Consider the following 17,665-nt stretch of genomic DNA (forward strand, 5'->3'; position numbering starts at 1 on the left):
CAAAATAAAAGCCTTGAATATTTTTAAATCAGGTAATTGCTCTGTTGAGCATTATAATTGATTTAACCCAATGACTGTTATACATGGGATTAGTTTGGACCTTTGAAATGAAGCATAATAATAATTTCAAAATAAAAGCCTTGACAATTTTTACATGAGATTATTGCTCTTTTCAGCATTATATAACTGATTTTATCCAATGACTGTTATACATGGATTTAGTTTGGCCCTTTGAAATGACGTTTTACAAAAATTTCAAAATAAAAGCCTTGACAATTTTTACATGACATTATTGCTCTTTTCAGCATTATATAACTGATTTTATCCAATGACTGTTATACATGGATTTAGTTTGGCACTTTGAAATGAAGTTTTACAAAAATTTCAAAATAAAAGCCTTGACAAAAATTTTTAATCATACTGAATGGTGCACGGCCACCTTACTGAACGTTCTTGTGATTCTCCACATGCTACTGATTACATTGCAGCGTTCTTTAGCATTGATGCTAATTTCTAGCATGACAACGCCGGGCCCAAACCGACGGGCACGCTTTGGCAGGCCCCGGCTAAATTTCTTCAGAAATTTTCTAGTTTATCATTTGCCGTGATAAATTTCTTATCATGACAGGATTTCTGCTTTCTCTTTGTCACAATAAAGTACAATTAATGGTTTATCACAAAATATAGAAATAATATTTTATTTTATATTTTGTGCTGTAGTTCCTCCATTCTCGTGCTCTGGTTTTTCTGTCTCCAGTATTTTTCAGGCAGTAACAGCAGCACTTTGTCACCTTGATGTCGTCGTTGTTAGTGATGATATAAACTAAATATTTAATGTTTTTCTCTCTCCATCGTTTTGTCTGCTGGTTTTTCATCTGAGACGTTTTTCTCTGAGTCGCAGGAAGAAAACAACAATAGATCCGTTTACTGAGGAAAATAACAGTAACGGAGTAACTTGAATCGGTAACTGTAATCTGATTACTGGAGCAGGAATTGTCATGTGTTAGATTACTAGTTACTGAGTAATAAATGAGGACGTCCGTCTGTCCTCATGTCCCTGGAAGAGTTTTACTGAACCGTCGCCTGGTTTGGGTCTTTTCTACTCAACCTGCTGCTGGCAGAGGCGTGTGTGTGTGTGTGTGTGTGTGTGTGTGTGTGCCAGTTTGATTTATCTAAGGCTCTTTAAATGGAGGGAAAGTGGAGGGAGATTATTCCATCCTCTCTCTCCTCGACCTCCTCTTCTCCTCCTCTTCCTCTCTCTCCTCCTCCTCCTCCTCCCTGTCCTCTTCCTCCTCTTCCTCTCTGTGTTTGCCCAGCAGAGCTGCAGCAGCAGACGGGTGGTGGACGCGCTCGTCTTTGTGTGAATCGGAAAACAAACTCTGAGGGAACACAGAGAGGATTTCTTCTTCCTCCATCTCCGTTTCTCTTCCTCTTTTCTTCTTCTTGTTTTTCCACCTGAGCAACGGAGGAGAAAAAGCCAACTATTTTTGCCGCCATTTTGTCCCTCCTCTCTGAGTCGCATGACAGAAACACGCTCCTCCTCCTCCTCCTTCTCTTCCTCGTACGTTTGTGTTTTTCCTGTTTTTCTGTGACTTCGATGCGACGAAGAGCAGCTGGAGGATTAACAGGCTCTGATTCCTGCATGAATCTCTGAATCTGAGAAACTCGGTTTCGGTTGGACCCATGTGGCGAAAGCAGAGAGACACGGACGGACGAAGACACGGACGGACGAAGACACGGACGCAGACCCAGTCGGTCGGTATCTTGGTTGAACATTTCTTCATCTGAGGGAAGAAAGAACCTTGGTGGTGATTTATCCAGAGGACCTGAATCCTTCCAGTTCGAGGACGACCCCGAGACGACCCCGAGACGACCCTGAGACGACCCGGAGGCGAGACGATGCTCTGGTCTCCCAGACTCTCGCTGTCCAACTTCCATGTGAAGCTAACGGCTAAAGGACTTTTCCGAAACCTGCAGCTTCTGTCAGGATGCAGGAAGAACACCGTTGTGTTCCACGCAGGTCTGGACCCGGCCGGCCAACCATCCAACCACCATCCAACCATCATCCAACCATTGTCCAATCGTCCAACCACTGTCCTGTGTCTCATCCTTTTCTCGTCGTCCTCTTCTCTGTCACTTTCATAGATTACAGCACTTCCCAGGTTGACCCAATTCACCCCAGTTTGTCCCAGTCTGTTTAATTTTGTCCCAGTTTGTCCCAGTCTCCCTCCTCCTTTCGTTCCCATAGCGACCGCCTCCCCATCCTGTGGGCGGAGCTTAAGGCGCCACACCCAGCGACTCGATCCACGTCGTTTTGGTTGATCAGGTCGTTGTTCTTAAATCTGTTTGAGTTTCCTTCCTCTCATCTTCATCATGAACCAGCCATCCTCTTCCTCTCGCTGTTTGTGATGTCGGTCTAACCCCAAACCTCCAGCCCTTCCTCCTCCTCCTCCTCGGCAGCCATTGTTGCCTGCAGTATTGTGTGGCTCGTCCCTTTAGCTCTGCCTGTCAGTTGTGTTCACACAGACGAGCGCAGACGTTTTCTGCACGAGTGGCTCAGCAGCGAATAAAGATGGCCGCCGGCTGTTTCAGTGGCGCCGTGTGACCCGCATATGAACAGGACGCGCTCCGTCCTTCGGCTCCACTCCTCCTCCTCTTCCTCAGTAACCGCTCTGGAGAAAACAGAGTTTCTGTTTCTGTTCAGAGAAATCTGAGGAGCCAATCAGTTTTCATCTGATTGGCTAATCTCTGGGCGGCCATGTTTAATCCCAGCTCTGGACCTGGAGGAAAAAAACCCAACTCAATACATTTGAGAATAATTTACAAAATTTTATTTTTAAAATGCATTTTTTTCTTTACATTTTTAAGATGTGTTCTTTTCTTGCAATAATATTGGAACAAATTTCTCTCCATAGCTTTTTAAACCATTTTAAGGTGTAGATGAATCTTAATGTGAAAATGGCCTCAGTTCAGACATTTCTTTATATTCTAAAGCACCGATTATTGACTGTGTTGTGTCTGGTGCCCTTTGACCCCGAAGTAAAGCAGTACATGCTGCGTCTGCCTTTTAGCTAACCCAGTTTAAACTGAACCAGTTTGGAAAAAGATCCAATAACCTGCGTGATGTGCTCTTTATTAAATAAACTACATGTAGAGTCGCCACCAGAGGGCAGCAGTGGTTGCATTACGCTGGTAGACCATTACCGAAGCGTCCTACCGCGAGCTGAGGTCAGAGGTCAGCTTGTGGTGTCACCTGGTAGAAAGTTGGTTGCTTGTAGTTCTGCGTTTTAGCCACTAGGTGCCAGCGTTTCTGACAGGTTGGACCTTTAACCTCACTGGTTGAATCAGTCAAATATTGATGCTAAACAGAAGATTTAAAGGGCCGGTATCATGAGTTTTCCAGGCACATGGCGGCCATTTTATAGCACAATCATGTAACTACTATGTTACCGTCAGTTTTTGTTAAAATGCAATATGTGTCAAATATGACCTAAAAGATATTTGACTTCCTGATTTAATGGCTTGAAATTGGGTCTCTGTTTCTTTAAAAGCTCCGGCTCTCTCTGAAGCTCCGCCTCCAGGAAGTCGTCCCAATATGGCTCCTCCATTAACCCTTTAACATTTTTACCAGTGTTGCTCCGAGCAGCAGTTCCTGTAATGAGCTCAGCAGGTGTTGCTAATTGCTGCTGGCTAGTCTGAAGGAGTGGAGTGGGGGAGGAGCTTCGGCTCAGAGGCGGGGCTAGGTCCACCAGGTGTTTAGCAGCTGACTGGTTGCCATGGAGATTAAAGGATTTCCAATGAGGGAAAAACATTAAAATGATAGAAAGATAAAAACATTGATTTTACGCGATACCGGCCCTTTAACTGTAAATTGGATCTTTAAGAAATTCTGGTTCTGGACGGTAAATCGTTGTTTATTCTGGTCAGAACCAAATATTTCAGATCTGATTTCATGTTTCTCATCCAGATTAGTGGTTAATTCCACCATCTTGAACATTTCATCTGGATTAAGAGCCGTGTTCCAGCTCGTGTTTGGACCGCTCCGGCTGGGTTCTGGCCCAGATGAACCCGGTTCTGTTCAGAGCAGCTCCTCTCTGGGAGTATTCGTCCAGCTGAGCGTGGCGGCACGTGTTTGGCCGCCGCTGCGTGTTTTCTGGGTCGGGATCCACAGACCCGTTTCCCCGCTGGATGTAGGTCAGGTTAGTCATCCAGCTGCAGCGGTTCAGCTGAGGCGGCCCGTAATCTGCTGCTGGATTATAATCCACGGCCCAGAACAGGTCGTTACGCTGGAGATGTTCTTTTGTTTTCAAATCTGAAGCTGCTAGTTCAACATTTATATAATTTTTATTTTATATTTTTACACTGAACTGTAAAAATCAGTTTGATCTAAATTATTTTTAAGATTTAATGACATTAATCCCTGAATATTAAAATAACCTTCCTACAAATCAACCAGGTTTTCTAACCTCAAGGTTTTCTCTTATAATTGGTGAACTTATGATTTTTAAGTTGAAACAAATTTATAAATATATATGAACTGAAATAATCTGTTATTGGAGCAGATTTTAGAAAATTAGACTTTCACTGCAGAAAACTGGGATATTACAGAAATTTATTTTTCTTGAGTCAGAAACTTGACAATTCAATCTTCTTTTCTCAGCAGCCGGGTCACCGATAAACCCTCTTCGCGGTGGAAACTGTCACTGAGGAAAGAAGTTGAATATTTTTTAGTTGAATTTAAACTTTCTCAGAACATTTTGAAACAAACTTAAAAAGCCAGGTTGCAGTTTGGAAACGAGACTGAACTGGACGGTTCTGCTGTGACGTCACATCTGGAGGGGAATCAGGGATGCTTGTCATCCTCACTGAAGTATGGAGGTGGCAGCGTCATGCTGTGTGGTGCTGATTTACTGCAGGAAGAAAAAACAGATTCTCATTATTGAGCCTTTTGGGAAACTGAAATAATTTATTGTGAGGTGAAACCAGAGACGTTTGGTTCTGATCCAGCTTCGGACCGGAGGAACAAAAACTGTCTTTTTATCAGGCGTATGTAAACTTCTGGCTCTCCTTCTGTCGTCGCCGTGCAGGTAAAAACCAGGACAGAAAGGAAGCTGTTGCTAGGTAACCGTCCAGTCCGGTCGGATGCAAACGGGTCACGGAGAGCACGCCTGTTACTACGGTAACAGGCGTGCAGTAAGAGCTGTGTTTCCGCCTGCAGTCGGATCATCCAGCCGCTCCATTTGCAGGAAGTTCTGAACGGTTCTGATCGTACTGGGTCCAACAGAACCAGAACAGTAACAGTGATAGTAATAGTAGCTAATGGAACCTTAATGCTGCAGACGAACTGTTTAAAGCTGAAGGTTCATTTGATGTTTCTCCTCTTCCTCCTCTTCCTCCTGACCTTCCTCCTCTTCCTCCTCCTCTCTGTTTTTCCTCGTTCTTCGTTGTGTTGTTGGACCTGCATGCTAACTGTCTGGTTTCTCCTCCAGTCTGGGCTCAGCAGCTCTGCCTTTCAGCCAGAGAGGCTCCAGGTACAAACTCACCTCAGCACACCTTCCTACATGAAGTCCTTAAACCTCACCTGTCCAGGTTTCATGCTTTGATCCGGACTGGATCATTATCCAGGTTTTCTGAAGCTTTTTGTGAAGATTACAGTAAAATCTGTTGATCAAAATGGGTCATAATTTTAATAAGACTGGAACATTTTTCCCATCAACAAACTCAAACTTTATATTTTCACAGATTTTCCATCAGTTTAGAAATAAAACATCAAATTTATTCAGAACCAACAAACTGAATCAATCATCTGCTTTACTATTAGCAGAACTAGTGTTTATGGTTCATGCTTTATAGTTAGCGCAGCTAGCTTTTCAGTTAGCGTGCCCAGAGCCACCATTGCTCAGAAAAGGTGCAGCTCGTTATGAAAACCTGCTGATCTTAACTAGTGATGGTTTATGGTTCATATTACAGAGATTTCTGGATGTGAATGTGTTTCTCTGTTCATTATAAATAGGATTATTTCTGCCACAACAAACTCAAACTTCATATTTTCACACAGATTTTAAATCAAAGCTGTGTTGTTAAATCTGACGGCTCTCCTCTTGAACGTCTGGTCCGGTTCTGACCCGGTTCAGATGCTGGGATGAAACCATTAGTAAATGATCAATTAGGATTGATTCACATTGATCCTAAAATAACCAAACCGTAGAGAAACGGCAGGCTTGCGTCATGTTGTCCTGCTCAGCGGCCGCCAGCAGGGGGCAGTGTTTGCCTGAAACTAAAGGAGACGCTTCTCAGCTTTTGACTTAAAGTCTTTGGGTTTCTGATCCTGAGGCAACAGAAATGATCATCGGCTCTGTTCCGGTCACTAGCCACAGGAACGCAGATCCCAGAGGAGTGAGAGGTCTCACTCTGCTTCTGATTTAGAGGAGGAAACCTGCAGCTTGATGCTAAAGATGGAGAAACGTTCACCGCTCTTCCAGTGTCAAACGTTTATTTGTATTTAAAGTTTATCGATAAGTTCTTGCATTATTATGATAACATCATATTTCTGGAAAATGGTCTCAAAACAACAATATTATCATTTATGGGAATAACTTCTGGGACAATTAATAGACCTGTTATTGTGACAGGCCAATTAATCTCATTTTAATTGAAAGCTATATGTTGACAAGATAAACATTTTATTTCAAAAATTCTTTTTTCTGCTAAATCCTTGAATAAACAGACAAATATATTTATTGGTTTAATCTGTTATTTTTGTTATAAAACACCAGATTGGTGCAAAAAGCTCAGAACTGGTGGGTCTGGTTAATAGTTGTTTTATTCTATTCTGTTGTTTTTGTCTGAAATATCAAACTGTGACAAAACATCTTAGCTTTAGTTCTACTGGTTTGTTTGGTTCTGATCCAATCAGCTGCTGTTGGACCTGTTAGCTTTTGGTCCTGCTGCAGGAATAAATCAGTCCGGTCCAGTTTCACGTCGTTTGAAGCTCAGATATCTGCAGACGGCTGCAGTTTCCACCCGGCCGGTGAGTCAGAACCAGAACCCAGAGGAGCTGACGGTCGATCGGTAAATGGATGCATTCAGAGGAAGCGCTAAATGTTTCTGCTCTGGTAATGGACTGCTTAATGTTGTCCATAATTACCTCGGTCTCCCATCATGCATCTGTGTGAGCCTGAGCAGCGTGGGGCGTGTTTCCTCGGAACCAGGCGGGTCGGCCGTGTTGTTTTCTCTCTCATGTCTGGAGGAGGAGTGTTTGGGTTTGTGCGGACGCCATGCTGAACGTTTCTCGGACGCTAACGCCTCGACGTTCTCTTGCAGTGGACAGAAACAAGCCGCGGGAGGCGCCGACGAGACCCGCGAGCGGTGGCTCCCAGATCACCACTGGGAACCAGCAGAACCTCCCAGCTGAGCCGGTACGTCCAGCAGCATCCTTTGGTTCCGATCGAAGGATTTTGTCTAAATCTGAAGTTTTCTGTCCTCAGGTACCAGATGTTCTGAACGCCAACAGCCCAGTAACACCAGCTCTCCCAGTCCCATCTCCTGATGGCTCCAGCGCCACATCCGGGTCCGCCGCACCCACCGGTTCGGGGATCAAAGCCAGAACCGGGTCACGGTCCAGCCCTAAACACGGGCCCCGGGCGCAGCACGCATTCCGACCTGGAGCGGCGCCGGCGAAGCAGAACCAGACCAAAGAGCAGGCGGAGAGGAAGAACCAGGCCATCGTCCAGCTGAGGAGGCTTCTGGTCCAGGGGAACCGCAAGGTGGAGGCGCTGGCCGCTGTCATCCAGCATCTGTTCTCTGAGGTACTTCTGTTTGCACCGTTCCTTTAACTAATGTTCCTCTGAAAACGACCCGGAACAAAGTTCTGGGCTGAAACTGAGAAGAAAAGCTGCCAAAGTCCAAAGAAAGTCCAAAGATGTTCTGACTGAGGAGTTTTTAACGGTTAGAGGTTGTTTGGATTGTTTGATGTGAAGTTTTATGCGTTCTCCGGCGTACCAGGCGACCCGTCATGAATCCACTCCAACTCCTCCAAGAACGGACCGGTCAGAATCCGCCGGGGTGGTTTTCTGCTTCCTGGGTCTAATAATCGTTTGAGATGATCCAGATGGATTTACGATCAGCATATGTTTTACTAGCATGTTAGCTTCTCCACCTTCCAGGACCAAACTGACTTTCCAACAAGCTCACAGACAAAAGTTACGCTGTTTTTACCGTTGGTAAGGAGCCTTTCCATTGTACCAGTTGATTGGTCAAACTGGTATACGGAAACCTTTTCCTGTACGAATCCTGCCAACATCGCCGAGTTATCACCACGGGAAGATTAATCAAATCTATTTGGCCTGGTTTCTTCTGAGCAGGGTGAGTTTGGTTACCAGTTTGGTTTGTAGTTCTAGTCTGGTAACATTGTAAACGCGGCCCATACAGTCTGGGTTATAGATCTATAGAGCGATGGTACACACCACACTAATCCTGCCAACAAAGCCAACTTATCATGATTGGAAAACTAATGAAATGAGGAGAAATCTGGAAAGTCATTTTCTGAAGGTTTTTTGTTGGAACCCCTTAGCATCCAGCTAAGCATCATGTTGACCTGAGTTCAGTGCTGACTCCTCACAGCTCACCTGGTTTCCTGCCTGGATAACCTCTGAAGGTAAATATCAGTTTGCAGATTCTGATCCACCTCAGTTGACTCCCTGAGAGGTAAAGAAGCTCGACAACAATCCCCTCCAGATTGAATCCTTCAGTCCGGTTCAGTCCGGTCCGGGCCGCTTCAGGACCTTCAGGTGAACATAAAACCGACCGCACAATTCAGATTCTGCTTCCAGGCTGCAGGATCCTCCTCACTGCTGAAGATGAACCACTGATCCATCCGTCATCTCCTGCCCCGTCACTCAGGAACAGAAACCGCACTTCCTCTGGAGGCAGAGCGTGACCTCTGACCTGAAAGGGTCTTTTAGCTGGTTTCCAGCTGGGAGCTGGCAGGATCTTTGTCATCTGGAGTTTTTGCAGCTTGGTGATTGCTGAGCCGCTGCAGATTCCTAACCTGTCACATTTGACTGGATTCAGATGTTCCCAAACAGAGGAGCGTCTTCCGGCCTCCTTTCTGTTCCAGGTGAATGTGTTTGGGCTCGTTAGTTACAGGTCGGTCCAACCTGAGCTAAATGAGTGGAAACCATCAGATATCTGTTCCACGCCTCCCTGCCCTCCGGCGGTCTGAACCGCAGCAGCAGCAGCAGCCTGTCATTAAAGCGTCGGTAGGTGATGGAACGGGTTTCTGCTGAAACGCAGCGCGATGATGGACGTAGTGGCAACAACCAGGCTGAGATTAACCTGAGATGCTCTCTGAGTGAAAAACTTACCGATCCAAACCCACAAACCTTCATTCCTGGGTCACAAACCTTCCCTTAAACTGGCTTCCAACAGAGCTCAACAGGCAAGGTTTTCTTTTTCAGTCTGGTTCTTGTGTAAAAACCCAGTTTGCTCTGATTTCTTTGGTTGAGTGGATGAAAAATCCACAGATAATTTAAACAGACAGAAATCATCTGCAGCTAAGAAGGAAAATTAGACTTTTTGACAAGAAATGATTTGCCAAAAACATCAACTCTTCCTGATTTCATCATGTTTTTCAACACCTAGTTGTTGGCAACATTTACCTGCTGGATCATCATTAGATCCCAAACTCGTCTGTTCACTGATTGCTGCTTTAAAATGTTGAAAAAGACACAAATATTCTCTGAGAGCCTCTGAAACGGCAGATGGTTGATTATGAAAACATTTTCTGGACAACTGAAGGTAGAGCAGTAGTGACACACTTTCACTAGTTTTGCTAATGCTGCAGGCTAATTTTTCACTTAGCGCTTTAGCCAACTTTGAGAACAATTAGCGCACTTAGCTTCCCCTGAATTTAGTTTTCCAGATAAATTCTTCATTTGCTTGGTAAGCTTTCAGTTTAAGAAAGTTCAACATCTGTTTTGAAATTTTGGTAGCTAAACAATTATTTTCATGCTCTTATTCTGAAGTCTGTTTGTGCCGCAGTTCCATTTCCTTCGTTTTTCAGAGAAACTTTATTGAGAAAATGACAAGTTGACAACAAACGAATGAATGAGTCTTACAGGAGAGTACAACTCTCACCTAAACAACCAGGCTGTTGATTAAACAGAATCATGAAAAAATTCACATGTACGGATTCATAGTTCCCACAAATCTGAAGCGGAAGTGATCGGCGCCGCTGAACCGCCATGTTGGTAGGCAAGTGCAGCACAAAGCATTGATGAGCCACGACTTCAAGACCAAGAGAAGCAAAGTAGAGAACTCAAAATGTGTAATCCAGTAATAGTTGTGATGTTCACCTCCTGGCAGCAGGTTCATAGTTATAATCTATAATCGATCGGATCCTGACCTCAGCTCCCCTCACCATCCTCTGCAGGGCATCAACTCCCAATCAGCTCCGACTTCCAGGCTGGTTTGAGTCTGAAAAAAGCTTCTGATCAGTTGTTGCTGCTGCAGGCTGCTGATTGGCTGCTGCAGGCTGATTCTGGCTGTTGATTGGCTGCTGCAGGCTGATTCTGGCTGCTGATTGGGTGCTGCAGGCTGATTCTGGCTGCTGATTGGCTGCTACAGGCTGATTCTGGCTGCTGATTGGCTGCTGCAGGCTGATTCTGGCTGCTGATTGGCTGCTGCAGGCTGATTCTGGCTGCTGATTGGCTGCTACAGGCTGATTCTGGCTGCTGATTGGCTGCTGCAGGCTGATTCTGGCTGCTGATTGGCTGCTGCAGGCTGATTCTGGCTGCTGATTGGCTGGGAGCAGCAGGATCTCCACATCCTGGATGCAGAAGCTGTTCAGTAAATATTTGCCTTGCTCTGACTAATAAAAACAGCCAGATGAAGGTTAAAAGTGTTCCTCGGAGCAGTTTCCTGCTGGAACCTGTTCCTGCTCCGGTTCTGTTGATCCGAGCCGCTGGGCTGTGAATAATCACACCGTCAGCTCTGATCCTCCCCAGGGGATCCATTCTGAGAGTTTCTGTCTCTGGATGTCAGGACGAGCCGTCAGCGCCGCGTGTTGCAGTGAAAGTCGATCATTATCTCGACCCGACCCGCATTCAGACGAGTCGGCGTTGTTATGCAACCGAAGGCTAATAAAAATTCCTTTGTGCGACCGGATAACCTTCCTGATTCTGCAGCAGCGTGTTTTCTCTGAAGCCTGGAGTTTTACCTGATCTGCTGCTGCAGGTTTCCTGCAGAACCGCAGCAGAACCTGGCTGGGCCGGCACTGCGACTCCTGCAGGAAAACGATTCTCTGCTGCATTAAGGCAGTCTGATCTGCTTCAGCTCGTCTCTTGGGCTCAGTGAAATCTGTCAGCAGCAGAACCGGGACTGAGCTGATGATGTGCTGAACGTTTCCGGGTTCAGGCCCGTTAGAACCAAACGCTGCATGAGGAGCCAGTGATCAGCATTTAGTTCTGTTTTATTGTGATTTTATACAGTATGTGGACTTTCAGTGGCACCAGACTTTCCTCTGGTCATTTTCACATTTTCTATTTTTGCGCGTCAGTTTTTAAATGATAATTATGACGTAATCTATTCAGTTGCATTTAGTTTTCATGCAGTTTAATGTTCAACAAGCTGAACAGAGAATCCAAATCAAATCTCACATGAAGCAGAAACAGAAACCAGCCTGTGGCACCAGCAACTGATGATTATAAAACATGAAATGAATCCACTTTATCATCGACTCTGAACAAACATCTTCCTCCTGGTCTCATCCGTTATTAGATCGATCCTAAAAATCCGGCCGGACCCGGACCGAGCCCGCAGACGGAACGTCTGAACCGGGTCCGACCCGACCGGTTATCGTTAGAGGCCTGAGGTTGAATTAAACCTGAATCATTTTACTGCTTTTGTTTTAGAAAACCGTGAGAGTAATCAGGATCCTTGTCCTGTTTGAGGCGTCCAGCTCTGCTAAACGCAGGATGAGGGACTGATGGAGGCGGGTTGCAGCTTCTGACCCTCTAATTAACTTGTAAACTTTTCCTTCTTTCTTTAAGGTAAACTCCTGTATGTAACTATAAATAGATCATCAGAACATGGAGTTCTGTCTGGTTAAAGACAGAACTCCAAACAAATGATTTTGGTCTCACTGTTTAAATTGGCCCTCTAGTTTTCCATCTTTGTTTCTGTATGAATTTAATTTGCTTCATTTGTCACAACTTTTCTTTTTGAGTCACCAGAGGCTCTGAACGTTTCTGAATATAGTGAGAAAGTTTGGGAGTTAGCAGCAGTGCTGCAGGTTTTCCAGTGGAACCGTCCATCCTGAACTGGATCATTGGACCAACCAAAACAAAGATCTTCTCTCAGAGACAGATGACTCATTGAATCATCAGGTTGGCTCCATCATGGCTACCAGTTTCCCTCCCACTCATCACCTGACAGAAATTAGTGTGAAATAAACTTTGAAGGCGGTGAGAGAGGAATTCCTCCAATGCAGACTCACCGGTTTCAGACGAGGCGCAGCGGGAATAACCGGCATTCCTGCGGATCCCGGCTGCAGGAGGAGGGACAGGTAGGAGGGGAGGAGCGGCCGCGGCTTCACAGCTTCGCTGCTGCTGCTCGCTGAAACATGGGAACCACGGAGAGCAAAGCCCCGGTCCGGTCCAGCCGGAGCCTCCAGAACCGGCGCAGCAGGAAGCGGAAGGTGGGTCCGGTTCTGGTCGCAGTTTTTAAGGGAAACTCGGAGGCAGTTCTCCTGATTTCAGATTTCCAGCTGTTGTCATAAAGTCTCTGGGTTCTGGTTCGGATCAGGATGTGGGACGGACCTGCTGCTCTTTCATCTCTTATCTCTGAGTTGATCTGAGACGTTTTGTTTGGATTCCCGCCCGACCAGAACCAGATCTCTATCGGGTTCTGGAGAGAAGCGGCTCTTCATGCATGAAACATGGTTCCGATGTTTCCCGAGCCGTTTCATGTTTACGAGTGTAAACAGAGGAACCGGGTTTAGTGGCTGATCCATTTCAGGAGCAGAGGTTCTGCTAGAACCCGGTCAGAAATGATGCAACGAAAACAGAAACAGAATATTAAAAATGGATTTACTCTTCCTTCAGCAGTTCAAACTGTGTGTCAGGAATGTTTCGGGTCAGAGAAGTAATCTCCTGCAGCTGAAATGAGTTCTGTCGGGTCGGTTCGGGTCGGTTCGGCAGCGTGGAGCTGTTGTGTAAACAGATCCGGACACGGCACCGCTCTGCTGTGGAAACATTCACCGGTTCCTGATGGTTTTAATCTGGAAAACTCAACAACGTCTCATCACGACTTTTGGATTCTGCTGCGTTTTCACTGAAACTGGATCCAGTTCAGGACCGGAGCGGATAATTTAAAACAAACTGATGGATGGATTATTTCATCCTCAAGATTAAATGATTAGATGAACTAATAAAAGCTAAACTAAAATAGCCAAGTGAATGTGGGCTGAGATAAACTCTGTAATGTTACGGTTGACTAAACTAAGAAAAGATAAGCTAGCTTAAGCTAAAAAAACACGAGATAAGGAAGGTTAAACGAGCTAGGCTAAAGTAAGTAAGGCTAATGTCATGTAAATTAAGCTAAAGTACAGAAAAATAAATAAGAAAAGATTAAATAATGTTACAGCCAAGATAAATCATAATCCTGTCTAATCCTATTTAATTCAATCCCAACTGATGTAGGTTAAGCTAAGTATAGCTAAGCTAGCCGAAGCTAAAATAAGAGTTAGGCAGGATTAAAATAGGCTGATCTTTTTTCCTTTTTCTAAATAAGGTGATCTAGGCTTAGCTAAGTTAGGCTAAGCTAATTAACAAAGGTAGCCTAGCATAAGCTAAAGTACAGGAAAATTAACGGAGAAAAGATCAAATAATGTCAGTCAAGATAAATCACAGGTTTGCTAAACCAAGCTTAAGTAATCCTATTTAATAAGCTAATATGGGCTAAGCTAACCTGGGTCGAATAAGCTAAAATAAGAGGCTATAATGTAAGAGGCTAATCTAAGCTAAGATATGTTAAACTAAGTTAAAATAAGCCAGATTAAACTCAGTAACTTTAACTAGACCAGAATAGCATTAAACTAGCCTATAAGTTTTAAAATACAAATTAATATTAGGATCTGAGAAAACTAGATTGTACTTGGCGTTAGCTAAACTGAACCAGGCTAAGCAGAAGTTAAGCTAAGTGTTTTTAAACTATTTTTTAAATACATTTTTGAGAACAATCTAAGAAATCTGGTTTGTGTTTTAATATAATCAATTAGGTGGAAAACCAAAAAAACTTCAACAAAAACTGCAACTTCACTGAACAGTTAAAATGAAGAAGATGATCAACCATCTGATCTCTTCATGTGTTCACATTTCACAAATAATATTTCCTAGTGAATCATGGAGTTAAAATTATATTTTCTGTCAAACAGTTTTTTAAATATATTTTTTTATTTTGCCACAAGAAGTCTTCTAATAAATAAAATTGTGCAGCCTGCCTTTAGGCGACTAAAATGGTAAATAATGTTTAAACACATTTTTCCTGTAAGTAGAATAAAATGAAATCACTGATGATGAGCTGCAGACGTTCAGAGTTTCTCTCACCGGCTCTCCTCTGTTTTCTCTGCAGCGAGAGGAAACCTTGAAGAAGAAGAAGGATCTGTCGTCGGAGCTGGGAAAGCTCAGAGCGGACCTGGGTAAGAGCGTCTCTACTGCAGCGTGCGCCGTCTAACCCCCTATTTGCATGTGAAACGCCGCAGGGCAACGGCTGCTGGCAGCGCTCAGAGTGGTGTTGTTGCAGCTGCTGCATGCAGGCTGCGACCTGCAAACATGGAGTCATCCGCAGCTTTATGAGCGCATGAACATCTTCAGCATCAGGGCAGAAAACCTGCTAAACGCAGCACATGCTTTTATTTTGATAGAGCCCACATGGATTTCCTGATCAGAAAGATTTAGAAAAATATAACAATGCAAATAATCCCACTAATAAGAGTTTATTTACCTTAGTCAGTTATTTTTAATAAAAGCAGCAGCCAAATATGATATTAAATACAAAGTGACACTTTTTATTGAAAAGTGTTTATTCTTAATTTTCTCCTTTGGTAGATTAAATTATTTTGAAGTTTATATCAAGTTTTTAAAGCAAACTGGAATCAACACTTTAAATATGATATTTAAAGACAACCAACAAAAATAAGTTTAATTATTTTTCCTTTGGTGCATAAATCCAGATTTGATGATTTAATTATTCTGAATAACAAAACCCAAATTATTAATTTAAGAAGGAAACCGAAAAAGGAAATAAAACATTTAAGACTGAGACGGTGTGGGAAACTGGGTCAGACAGAACCAGACAGCAGAAATAACCGACCGGGTCAGGAATAAGAGCATCGCCATGGCAACAGATGGTTTCCTCCCGGGTTTACGAACGATTTCTCCTGGTTTCTTTAAGCTTTAACTGGTCTGACAGCAGCGTCCCGCAGACGGTCCATCTGCAGCCTGCAGGTTTCTCCAGTCAGAACCGTTCTGGTTCCACTGGTTCTGATGGTTCTGATGGTTCTGCCTCCTGCATACTGGTTTAGATAACTAGTGTTTCATGTCACACTAACTAATGTTTTCACACAAACACAGAGCCAGAAGTAAACAAAAATTGTTGATAGAGCGTAATATACACTGGAAAGAAAATATATGAAACTTTGACTAGGCCATTCTAACCCATGAACCTGAACATCCCATAATATCTCTGGCTGGATGTTCAGGTGGTCTCTTGCCCGTGGCATGATGCTGCCGCCACCATGTACAAGAACAATGTGAGGTGGTTCAAAGGTGTGAATATTTCTGCATCGAAACACAAAAAACTCCAAAACTCCCAAAAAACAAACTCAACAAAAAACGCTGCAAACAGGAAATGGAAACAAAAGGGAAAAAGCTTCAAATAACAAAAACAGCATTAAGTGTGAAACGGTGAAAACTCGCTCCACAAAGCAGAAGTCCTCCAGACCACTAGGGGGAGTCTGAAGTTGGTGATATTTCGTGTTTATGCTGCTGTTCAATAATATTGTAAAAGACATGAAGCACAGCAAACATTTTCTTTCTTCCTGCACCTTCCTTCTGTGCGTCTTGTTTTTCCTGAGGTTCTGGTCCCAGATGGTGGTGTTTGTCTCCCCCTGGTGGTCTGGAGGAATAACGTTTAGTGGAGCGAGTTTGTAGCGTTTCTTACTCAGAGCTGCTGTTTTGGTTTCTATTTTTTGTGCTGGCATCAGTTTTTGTTTGTTTGGATTTTTGTGTTTTGGTGTTTACATCATTCATGTGTTTGGTGCATCTGTTGTCCACCGGTTCTGACCCGGTTCTGACCGAGCCACCTCAGCACAGAACCACAGATGAAGAGCGTCTTAACGTAAAATATTAAATATTGTATTTGTCTTATTTTTATTCATGTAACAAAATGAAAAAAACAAGTAAAAAATGAACCAATCAGAGAGCCAGACGTGAGTCCAGAAGGTTCTGCTGCTGCCAGCCAGTCGGATCGCACACGGCCAAGGAATGTAGAGCCTGGAGCACGCACACACACACACGCACACACACACACACACACACACACATGCTGACTGTCGGGTTGATCAGAATCGACCCGTTTGCAGCTTCCTGTAGAACCATCTCTGCGTTTGGTTCCTGCAGCTGCTTAGAACCCAAACCCGGTCCAGTTCAGGAACATTTGGCTCCATCAGAACCGGGTCGTTCATCAGAACCAGCCTCCGGTTTGGGTCAGCTGCTCGGTGTCTCCGTTGCCACGGTGACAGGCGTCCACACTGAGCTCCATTCAGAGCCGGCAGCAACTGTTGCCCCCGGCAAGACGGCTCTGGGTCGCGGTTCTGGTCGTGTTGCTGCAGACGGATGAGAACCGGCGGGCCTGCGTGTGCCTGCATACCTCAGAGCGACTTCCAGATGTTCCCGGCTGCAGGGAGAAATCTCCCTGGAATGTCAGGAGCTCCGTGTTGTTCCCAAAAAAACTGCCGATTCCCTTCGAACCTGCCGTTGCCATGGTAACCCGGTTCCTGTTCCCGTGCAGCGGCGTCGGCGCAGCTCTGCCAGAACCTGCAGGCGGACAGGGAGGAGGTGCGGTCGAACCTGGAGGAGGCGCTGAGGAGGGCGGAGGAGCAGCACCAGGAGGAGCTGGTTCAGCTGGAGAACAGGTGAGAATCGAGCCGGACTCACCTGGAAACGTCAGGGTCAAAGTTCAAACACTGAGCTTCATTCAACATGAGAAACCTGCAGATTTATGAGGGGAACGTCTGAAGATGTGGAGGAACCTGAGAACCTGCAGTGTCAGGGCCCTGGCTGTTTGGGGCCCTACCTGTTTGGGGCCCTACCTGTTTGGGGCCCTACCTGTTTGGGGCCCTACCTGTTTGGGGCCCCAGCTGTTTGGGGCCCTGGCTGTTTGGGGCCCTGGCTGTTTGGGGCCCTACCTGTTTGGGGCCCTAGCTGTTTGGGGCCATGTTTATCAAACTCCAGTGACCTGATTTCTAACCGTTTAGATCAGGGGTCTCAAACTCCAGTCCTGCAACCTTTAGATGAGCCTCTGCTGCTGCACCTGAACAGAATAATCCGGTCATTAAGGTTCTGGAGAACCGGTTTGAGACCCCTGATTTAGATGCTCCAAAAAT

At 44.8% G+C, this 17,665-nt stretch overlaps 1 protein-coding gene and 1 long non-coding RNA gene across 6 annotated transcripts in view; one reads left to right on the forward strand and one right to left on the reverse strand.

Moving 5' to 3' along the window:
• LOC114144289 (microtubule-associated tumor suppressor 1 homolog) overlaps nucleotides 1-17,665 on the forward strand; it is a 43,396-nt gene that overhangs the window by 21,781 nt on the left and 3,950 nt on the right. For all 5 annotated transcript variants that reach the window (XM_028016946.1, XM_028016949.1, XM_028016945.1 and 2 more), the window contains 4 exons: nucleotides 7,324-7,418; nucleotides 7,488-7,808; nucleotides 14,632-14,698; nucleotides 17,071-17,194. In XM_028016946.1, coding sequence (XP_027872747.1) covers nucleotides 7,324-7,418; nucleotides 7,488-7,808; nucleotides 14,632-14,698; nucleotides 17,071-17,194 — 607 coding nt within the window. The remainder of the gene's footprint in view (nucleotides 1-7,323; nucleotides 7,419-7,487; nucleotides 7,809-14,631; nucleotides 14,699-17,070; nucleotides 17,195-17,665) is intronic.
• LOC114144312 (uncharacterized) lies at nucleotides 4,596-12,627 on the reverse strand. The gene is made up of 2 exons (XR_003595463.1): nucleotides 12,497-12,627; nucleotides 4,596-5,661 (listed from the first exon to the last, which is right to left on the reverse strand). It is a non-coding gene; the product is annotated as an uncharacterized LOC114144312 (long non-coding RNA).

This window comes from Xiphophorus couchianus, chromosome 5 (assembly GCF_001444195.1).
Source record: "Xiphophorus couchianus chromosome 5, X_couchianus-1.0, whole genome shotgun sequence".
NCBI lineage: Eukaryota > Metazoa > Chordata > Actinopteri > Cyprinodontiformes > Poeciliidae > Xiphophorus > Xiphophorus couchianus.